Source organism: Quercus suber, unplaced genomic scaffold (assembly GCF_002906115.3).
Source record: "Quercus suber isolate HL8 unplaced genomic scaffold, Cork oak 2.0 scaffold_103, whole genome shotgun sequence".
Taxonomy (NCBI): Eukaryota; Viridiplantae; Streptophyta; class Magnoliopsida; order Fagales; family Fagaceae; genus Quercus; species Quercus suber.
Window position 1 is genome coordinate 1,450,834 of NW_027069568.1, and position 10,465 is coordinate 1,461,298.

Here is a 10,465-nt window from a genome sequence, read left to right on the forward strand (position 1 = left end):
CCTTCCCCCCCCCCCCCCCCCCCCCCCCACAAAAAAAAAAAAAAAAAAAAAACTCTTCTACCTAAATATTATAATGTTTCTCTTCATGATCAATTTCATATACATTTACTTCTTGTGATTGCAAGTAATGCCTTACATTGGGAAAACACAAGTCGTAACTCATTTAAAGAAACCTCTTTCATCATGGGGCAATGATGGGTTAGTATTCTTAGGAGAATGCTTATGAGCATATTGCCAAGAGATCATTTCTCATTACATGAGTGAAAACTTAATCCTAATTATAATATTTGTATCAATCAAATATATCTGCTTTAATAACTAATGTTTTATGTTGTTAAACTACACATTCCATGCCTAAGTGCATTTCTGTTCTGCTTTAGTGTTTTGCCTTCAGGATTGAGCTGTCTTCAACGGGGTTTTCCTTGCAATCGAGGCACTGGAAGATGTAAGTACAATTTAAAATATCACACCTGATTGTAAGATTGGAAAGCATTCGCGAGTATTGAGGCCAAATTGCAAGAAGATTATACTCTAGGTTTGGTGCTTCTAAGCAAAATACGAAGTGATGAAACTTCAAATGTTTACAAAATATTGATATGGACACAGTACAATAATGCATTCCAAATTTTTAGTACACATGAATATTGGATTTGTCTTTTTAAATGCTAAATCGGAAATACATCACAACTACATTCCAGTGTCAATTCAGTATACAGTAATTTTAAATGGCATCATGATGTACTTTAACGAAAAATTGCAAGGTTTGTGAACCTCTGCCAAGAACCCTATACTGACGATCATTAAAAGAGTATTTAAAAAGATCAGGTTTGAATATGTCAATATTTTGTGCTTAGATCCAAGTCTCACATTCAAATCACAGATAATTAAACTATTTTTCAACCTACATTCTTGTTTTTTTATAACAGACTACTGATCAGGATTCTAAATTCAAGCATGTCCACTATTGAAATGCATGGCATGCTTATGAATGCACAAATTTAATTACCTTTTCCGAGCTTACACATCAATGAATGTTTATTTATTTTATATATATTTGTTTTCAGATTCTGAGTTTGCAATTAAGTGCGGTGGTCCTCAAATTACCTCTTCTAATGGGATTAAGTATGAGAGGGATAATGAGACACTTGGCCCAGCTACATATTATGTGTTTGACACAGACAGGTGGGCAGTTAGCAATGTTGGATATTTTAGTGGGACCAATAGTCCTACATATACAAGTTCTTCGTCATCTCAGTTCACAAATACTTTAGACTCAGAGCTGTTCCAAACAGCTCGACTCTCTGCTTCATCATTACGATACTATGGCCTAGGGCTCGAGAATGGAAACTACACTGTGAGCCTCCAATTTGCAGAAATAGCTTTTGTAAACTCTCAATCATGGAAAAGTCTTGGGAGGCGTATCTTTGATATTTATATCCAGGTCTGCATCATATTATAGAATTGTTTTAGAACTTCAGCGTTTTCTTTTAAAATGAAGTTTGCATTGTCTAAAAAGTTTATTCACCCTAGTAAATAAGTGTTATTTTCTTTGATAACCGTTAATTGTGTAGTTTAATAATTCCGCACCATGATTGTGACTAGGGATTATGATGGCAATCTAAATGTATATTTCTTTACAGAAAAAGAGTATAAGATACAAATATATTGACTGTCTTATTCATCAATATAGATTTTTGTTGAATATGATGCATATTTACAATTGAAATTATCTAATCAATTCTAAATTTGCTACTAGCAGTTCTCTATTTTGCCCCTCCACATGTTTTCTTTAACTAACTATTTTTCTCTTAGTTTTCTCTGAATTTTTGTCAAGTATGGTACAACCATTACCTCTGTGATTTCTTCACTTTTTTTGCAATTTATTTCCAAAACTCAAAATAGTTTTGATATCTAAAATATGTCTATAATCATGATAAGGATTTTGAATTAAACCTTTGATGTATTCCCTCTCCAATATTTCTATAAAATGACCTCTTTCCTCTTATCCTCATTCCTTTCTATTTTGCTAATTTTTGAATTTGTGTACTCTAGGGGAATCTTGTTTTAAAGGATTTTGACATACAAAAGGATGCCGGTGGTGCCTCTTTCGTAGCTGTTCAAAAGGAATATAAGAATGTTCAGGTATCAGAAAACTACCTTGAAATCCATCTCTTTTGGGCTGGAAAAGGGACTTGCTGTGTACCTGCTCAAGGTACTTATGGACCTTCTATTTCAGCCATTAGTGCTACCCCAGGTAAAAAAGTGCAGAAACTGTAGATGCAATTTAGAAAGATTGGGTACTGGTTTCCTCACATTTTAGTACCATGTTATTGACTATCTTACTTTGGTATAGAATTTACACCCACTGTTAGTAACATACCTCCAAGCACAAGCAGCAACAAGAATAGGACTGGTCTGATTGTGGGTGTTGTTGTTGGTGTTGGGGTTTTGAGCTTTCTGGCTGTTTTCTTGGTTTTCTATATTCTTCGAAGAAGAAAACCACCGACCAACGATGATGAAGGTAAGCCAAAAATTATGTTGCATATACATGATAGTTGTCAAACTTCATTCAGTTTTCTCAACATTATAGAAAAATGGAACTCTTTCCTCTATGTGATGCTATGGTACTCACTATTAATGACTAGTGAGGTGGCCTCTGCATATTCCATATTAAGTAGTATAAAATGCAGTGTATCATTTCTTGTGTACATAGGCATTTTTACTAAAATCTCTTTCTATTCATGTCTTGGAATAACATGCATTCACACACAAACAGACATATATGACCAAAAAGTAATAGGGAGAAACATAATTTATGTGGCCAATGAAGCCCCAGGCTATATACAAATTCCCATTTATTATGCTTGCTACCTAATCTCCTGCTTCAGTCCAACAACGTTCTGGACTAAAACACATTTTTTGATATTGATTCTTAAGAAAAGGATAGTTCCTCATTTAGCTTGCAAAAACGTTGCTGAATTTTCTGCTATAACCACTCAAGCAAATCGATTACTAGAAAATGGATTCAGTGTTACAACCTATGTTTATGTTGAAATTGCAGAGCTCCTCGGAATAGATGCTAAAACATTCACTTTCAGCTATGCTGAACTAAAGACAGCTACAGAAGATTTTATTCCTGATAATAAGCTTGGAGAGGGAGGATTTGGACCAGTTTATAAGGTAATTCCTTATTCTAATCAATAACTTCAGTGGCTGAAACCAAGCCATTGCTGTAAAGTTGACTGTCTGATGTACATCTATACATCTATTGATAATTCCAAGCAATAGCTATTAACAAATCACAGAGTGCAACATCACCCCTTTTTCTTTTTGTTTCTTTCATTTATATTATCCTTTTATTTTATTTTTACTTTTTTTTTTTTTGAAATTCCTTGGCCGCCCTTATTATGATATCTTGTTCCTGTGATTGGCGAGAAGCTAGCAGTTGCAATTACTGAATTGATCCAAAAATAAATGAAGAGTAGTAATTCCATATCCATATGCAACAAGCTGGAAACCAGCCACAACAGTTAAGGGATACAACAGAGCAAACAACTCTCAACTACAACTAGACAACAATATCTAAACTACACAACCAAGATTGACTACCCAGATAAACAGATCAGGGACAAAATCCCATCAACTAACAAACCAAAATATGTGATAATGCAAAACTAGACAACCACACATCTGCTTAGCAAATCAGCAAGAAGAAGAATCTGCAACAGTTGGAAAGTTGTACTACCACATAGATCAAACTTTAGGCTTAAACACAACATCTGAGATACCCCATCTGGTGCAGAATTTTTTGTTGATGCTAGAGCTGGGATATACACCCTTGCTTTCAATTTTATACTTCTCCTGATTCCCTATCCTAAATTTGTTCCTTTGTTCTAGCAGTGCCCTGGTGCTTAACAGCATTTCTTTGAGCCCAAACATGGTTTATAGCAGCAATGAAGCCTAACCTGCAACAATCTGCCCTAAAGATTTTTCCTTTTCAATTTTGTACTGCCCAGGTGATGAGATTACCACATTCATCATCAAGGCCTTCTTGACAGCACCATCTTTTAATTAACCTCCAACTTCTTTTAGAAAAAGGGCATTTGAAGAAGATATGGTCTCTATTTTCAGCGCATGCTCTACATAGTACACACAAATTGTCACAACTTACTACCCAACTAACTATGCACTACATAATCTATCACTCAAAGCCAACCAAGTAACGAAAGAATGCCTTGGGATGGCTTTGGCAAATCAAACAATTTTCCACCAATTGATAGCTGGCCTCCATGGTCGAATTTGGTCCAAGCACTTGACATAGAGAAAGTAACAAGATCATCAGACCTTGCATTTCTCCAATTCCAAGCCTTGTATAGAATCACAGTCACTAGAGAGTCTAGCATTTTATAAGGTGGCAGCATCATACACTATTCTATGCCCAAATTTTTGATAGAGAGGGACATCTGGGCGCCAATTATCATGCCACATGTAAATGTTAGAACTATCCCCCCACCAGGACTTGATTAATGGCCTAGCCAAATCTCAGAGTTGAAAGTTATTTTAACGTTCTTAATCAAATGAACCAACCTATTTTCTAATTGTTTTCTGATTCAGGCCATATTCCCAAATTCAAACTTCTCTAAGTTTCCACGCCATAAAATCTGTTACACATTTTCCCCTTTATATGGCCTGGTTACATATTTAAAATTGTGGTTCTGTCCCCTTTCTTTAAGGCTACTCTTTACACTGGGTAAACTTATAAAAGAAAGTATCACACAATGAAATGAGGCCCATTTAATGCCACTATATTGCAATTTCAAGAAGTGAATCTGCCCACCTTGCACCGAGGCCCATTTTGATCATGGAGGTTTTAAGTCATATCCTAAAGAAAACGGAGGAAGGTGGTTTCATTCAGGGTTTTCATGTGGGTCATATTAATTCTACTGGTATCTGTGTTTCTCGTCTTTTATTTGCTGATGATACCATTCTTTTTTGTGATGCCTCTAGAGAGCAGATTCTTTCTATTAGGCTGGTTTTGACTTGTTTTCAAGTTTTTACTGGTTTGAAGGTGAATGTGGGGAAAAGTGAAATTGTCCCTATTGGGGAGGTGCGTAATATTGAGTCTTTGGCTAATATCCTTCAGTGCAAGGTGGGCAGTTTGCCTATGATTTACTTGGGTATGCCTTTGGGAACTTTGCACAAAACAGCCTCTATTTGGAATCCGATCCTTGAGAGGATGGAAAAGAAGCTTTCAGGTTGGAAGCGGCTTTATTTGTCAGAGGGTGGTAGACTTACCTTGCTTAAGAGTACCCTCACAAGCCTTCCAACTTATTACCTTTCCCTTTTTACTATCCCTAAAGTTGTGGCGACTAGATTGGAACGCATTCAAAGGAATTTCTTGTGGGGTTCATTAGTTGAGAGTTTCAAATATCCATTGGTGGCTTGGAAAAAGGTGTGTTTACCATGTGAGTTGGGTGGTTTAGGAATTCGGAAGTTGGCGCCTTTTAATTAGGCCCTATTAGGGAAATGGCTTTGGAGGTACGACCATGAAACCTCGCATCTGTGGCGAAGGGTCATTGCCATGAAATATGGGGAGGGAAAAGGGGGTTGGTGCACTAGAGCTTGTTGTAGGGCTCATGGTTGTGGGTTATGACGGAGTATTAATGAAGGGTGGAACACTTTCGCTAAGCATTTTTCTTTTGTGGTGGGGGATGGTTCTCGCATTCTTTTTTGGCATGATAAGTGGACTGAGGACGTTCCTCTTAAAATTCTTTATCCTTAGTTATTTTTGTGTTCAGCTAATAAGAAGGCTTGTATTTTTGATGTGTTAAGCCCTTCAAGGGTGGTAATGATAGAGTGTGGAGTTTAAGATTTCATAGGGAATTCAATGATTGGGAGTTGGCGGCTTCCTAGTCCCTTCTTCATTTCATCCAAACTCGAATTCCTAGGGATGGAGGGTGTGACAAGCTTTGTTGGGATCTTAATGGCAGTGGGAAGTTTGATACTCGGTCTTTTTATCTTAAGATTCGAAATGCCGCTCCTTTCACTTTCCCTTGGAAAGGAATTTGGAAAGTTAAGGTTCCTAAAAGGGTGGCTTTTTTTATGTGGACAGTAGCCTATGGTCAAATTCTAACTTTAGATAATCTTATGCTTCGTGGTCGCCCTTTGGCGAATTGTTGTTGTTTGTGTTGTTGCAATGCGTAATCTCTGGATCACTTGTTACTTTTTTGTCCGATAGCTCATACTTTGTGGATGTATAGGCTTCGGTTGTTTGGGATCGATTGGGTCATGCCAGGTTCAGTTGTGGACTTATTATTTGGGTGGTACCATTGGCTTGGGAAACATAGCTTTGACATTTGGGATTTGGTTCCAGGCTGTTTAATGTGGACTATTTGGACTGAACGGAATCGGCGGTCTTTTGAGGATGAGGGGAAAACTGTGGTTCAGTTATTAGAGTTTTGCCAGCGGACCCTATTTGATTGGTCTCGATGTTGGAGTTTCACGGATTGTTCTACCTTTTTGGATTTTCTTTCATCTATTAGAATAGATTAGGGGTTGCTTCTGTCTTTTTGTTCCTTTATTCCTTTGTTCACTACCGTGAACTCTTTGTGTTTCTCTTGCTATTCTGTTATTAATAATATTCTCTTCTTACTTATCAAAAAAAACTTATTTACAGCAAACTACTTATAGAGGGTGATGAATTGATCAAAATAAGGGACAAATTAAATTTCAATGATTATGGAAATTTAATATCCTCATCGATAGCTTAATGTTTGAGTAGTTGTTTAAGATTGTTCAAAATGGATTGGTCAAGAAAAAATCTTCTATGGCTGATGTTTATTAGATTTGATAATCACAGGAATCAATATATGAGCAATTGCATTTTGTAGAGGGTATAGTAGTTTGAGTAATCACAATTGGTACAAATGAATAATTTCCAAAATGTTTTAGTATTATGAGACTCTGACCAAATAATTGAAGTCATTAGCAAACAAGATTGTATATACTACGAGCATAAAAATAAAGGTTTTTTTTTTTTTGTTCCATCTTTTCTAGACGTTAGTGAGGTTGGTTACCTGATCTACGAAATGGGATCCATAAGATGACATTTCTGGTAGTTTATAGCTTGCCAGATGCATTGCTTGTATCATTGGAAGTAAAAACACTATGGAAAGCAAGTTTTTTTATTTTAAAAATCAAAGTTTTAGACCATATGGAGACAATCTAGTGCTTTGTAGAACATTTATGTTGGGCAACCTCTCATTCCTGCCTGATACTTTTCCTTGAACGGTTTGAGGCATAAAATTGAAATTGATTAAAATCGACATGCAATTTCATGGTGAAGATGACCACTGACCATTAAGAAACTACAATGTTTAGAAATTTATCCTTATAAATTTTATGTATAAATGGGTATTGTGTGGTTTTGTTTTACATTGTTTGACTTTACTTGAGACATCAATCAGATAAAAACTCTAAATTACATCTATTAAGCCATCCATCCTAATTATCCAAACTCTCCTTTTTTAAATTTACTATAATAGATTAAATTATATGTTGAGTAATATTTTTTAAACATATTCTTTAATATTTTGTTTGGTACTTTGTATAAAATAGGGAACACTTAATGATGGGAGAGTGATTGCTGTGAAGCAACTGTCTGTTACATCACACCAAGGAAAGAACCAATTCCTGACTGAGATTGCTACTATATCCGCTGTGCAACATCGTAACCTTGTGAAGTTGTATGGATGTTGCATTGAGGGAGATAAACGACTCCTTGTGTATGAGTATCTAGAAAATAAAAGTCTTGATCAAGCATTATTTGGTATGTGAACACATCTTTTCTGTTGTTAACTGAGGCTGTAAGTATTTATTTATACTATGTAGATTTTATTTATATGCTTGCATGAGACAGGAAAAAGAACCTTGAATCTCGATTGGTCAACACGCTTTGATATATGCTTGGGTGTAGCAAGAGGTTTAGCTTATCTTCATGAGGAGTCACGGCTTCGGATTGTACACAGAGATGTGAAGGCTAGTAATATCCTGCTTGACTCTGATCTCATCCCCAAAATATCAGACTTTGGCTTGGCCAAGCTTTATGATGATAAAAAGACCCACATAAGCACGCGCGTTGCAGGGACTATGTAAGATCCTAGAGGCTTAGCTTATCACCTTGTCTTTCTGAATTACATAATCTTTTATTTTGTGCATGTAAGATCCTAGAGGCTTAGTTAGATTAGTACTAATTTGTGCATGTGATTTTTACTGGTGCAGTGGGTATCTTGCACCGGAGTACGCCATGCGTGGGCACCTTACAGAGAAGGCTGATGTGTTTGCCTTTGGTGTTGTGGCTCTAGAGCTTGTTAGTGGGAGGCCAAATTCTGACTCAAGCTTGGAAGAAGAAAAGATATATCTTCTTGAATGGGTATGAACAATATTTTCGTGCACCATGACAGTCATCTTTCTTTAATTGGATGGATTTTTTTCCTTCCAAAAGTTTCAGTAGTATATATTTTTGTTTAGATGTGTTTTGGGTTCATGACAGTCATGATCCATCCACAACTATATATATTTTTTGCTTCTGCCAAAAGTTGAAGTACCAGCAAAGCTTGGATCATAATTTATCAATAAATAAAAAAAGAGGAAAGTTAGGACCTCTAAAGGAAGTGAAGTAATTTTATTTGCTTATTTAGAGTATTTGCAAAATGAGTCCAATTTGCAGTATAATAGGTAATCAAATGAGTCTCCATGCTCAAATCTACTCTAGTAAGAGCCTACTTTTTGTATGACCAAATACCATGTAATGGTCTCTTTCCAAGTTATTTTATGAAATTCAAGTTAACACATAGGTTTTGTATTTTACCTTATTTATTCATAATTTTGTGATGTTCCTGATTTTCAAGTTTACACACTTAGATATTGAAATATATGTCAAGCTTGACCTGTCAGAGTCGCTCATCCATATGTCACCGAACATTTAAAATGTGTTAATGGAGTGGCAGTTAGATTCACAAGATGAGCTTGTGGTTGACTTTAGGGATAATAACTAGATTTTATTTAGATCCCCGGTAAAACTTGGTTGTCTTATTCATTCAGACAATTTGAATACTCACTACCAATACCTTTATACTATGTTATGAACGCTTAGACTGTTAAACTCATTGAAACAATTGGAATATTGGATTACTCGCTTCCACCACTTTAGTATTATATTCTGATCCCGAAGAAAGTTGTCTCATTGAAACAAATGGATCACTCACTGCCACCACTTGTACACAACATTGTGAAGCTACTCTGATAGCATATATATCTTTCTCAGGCTTGGCAGTTGCATGAAAACAACCGTGAAGTTGATCTTGCAGACTCTAAATTATCAGAATTCAATGAGGAAGAAGTAAAACAACTGATAGGAGTATCTCTTTTGTGCACTCAAGCATCCCCAACATTGCGACCATCAATGTCACGTGTGGTGGCAATGCTCTCAGGAGATATTGAAGTGAGCACTGTAACTTCAAGGCCAGGATATTTAACAGATTGGAAATATGATGATATAACCAGCGTAACCAGTGAGGATGCAATTGATACTACCTATTTCAAATCATCATCAGCTAGTACAAGCATGGTGGGTGATGTAGGGAATTCACCAGCAGATGCTTCTAAACCTTTGGTTGTTGATACTATCGAACAGGGTAGATGAGAATTCATCATTATTTTTCTTCAAATTTATTCTTGTGTGTAGTTAAAAAAACGTTTTGTGTATTCTTCCTTTTATGAGTTTGACAATGTAATTCCTTACATTTTTTGGTGTCGTGACAGAAACACTATCGAATGTAAGGCACTATTCAAGAAGCTGTACAAAAGTTTCACATGGAGATTTACCTTATTTATTTATCTTATTTAAAATTTCACTAGTTGAAGTTCATAATTGAAAAAGAATTAACTCATTCACTTATCTGCTCGTGGTTCACTATAGTGAAATATTGAGTGAGTATGACCAAGTAAGGCATCTAACCCTGATATCTAAGCTTTGTTGGCTAGTGACACATGGTTGAGTAAGTTAAATAGTCACACTGAGTCCATTCAATTGAGACATATATAAGGAAAGAAGAGATTTAATCCCCAAATAATCTCATCTGTATTCAAGTTACCCCGAAGAAAAATACTATTTGATTGGCAAGCAATAGAATAGTTGCGCATCAACTGTAGGTGTCAGTTGTTGGTTCCCCAAACAAAGATTGCATGACAAGATTGTTGTGGTCCTTTTCTGGATTGCCACTTGCTTGTGCCTCATTGGTTTTTTTCATGGTCCTAGAATTAGTCGGGGGAGTCGAATCCACCACCCTGGTCTGCACAATTGGTGAAGAAGGCTAGCAGAGTGTCATGCCTAACAAGCCTACGACAAAGGGAAAACGCTGCAAGAAGTGCTAAAATCGAAGTGAATGGAATTGTAATGGAGGAG

At 36.2% G+C, this 10,465-nt stretch overlaps 1 protein-coding gene across 2 annotated transcripts in view; it reads left to right on the forward strand.

The window, feature by feature from the left end:
• The window catches only part of LOC111995102 (probable LRR receptor-like serine/threonine-protein kinase At1g56140), a 75,083-nt gene extending 65,166 nt beyond the window's left edge, over window positions 1–9,917 (forward strand). For both annotated transcript variants that reach the window (XM_065775035.1, XM_065775036.1), the window contains 9 exons: window positions 381–445; window positions 1,065–1,441; window positions 2,053–2,254; window positions 2,354–2,521; window positions 3,062–3,180; window positions 7,618–7,828; window positions 7,919–8,150; window positions 8,281–8,431; window positions 9,326–9,917. In XM_065775035.1, coding sequence (XP_065631107.1) covers window positions 381–445; window positions 1,065–1,441; window positions 2,053–2,254; window positions 2,354–2,521; window positions 3,062–3,180; window positions 7,618–7,828; window positions 7,919–8,150; window positions 8,281–8,431; window positions 9,326–9,703 — 1,903 coding nt within the window. In that variant the 3' untranslated portion in view covers window positions 9,704–9,917. The remainder of the gene's footprint in view (window positions 1–380; window positions 446–1,064; window positions 1,442–2,052; window positions 2,255–2,353; window positions 2,522–3,061; window positions 3,181–7,617; window positions 7,829–7,918; window positions 8,151–8,280; window positions 8,432–9,325) is intronic.
• The last annotated feature ends 548 nt before the right edge of the window (window positions 9,918–10,465 follow it).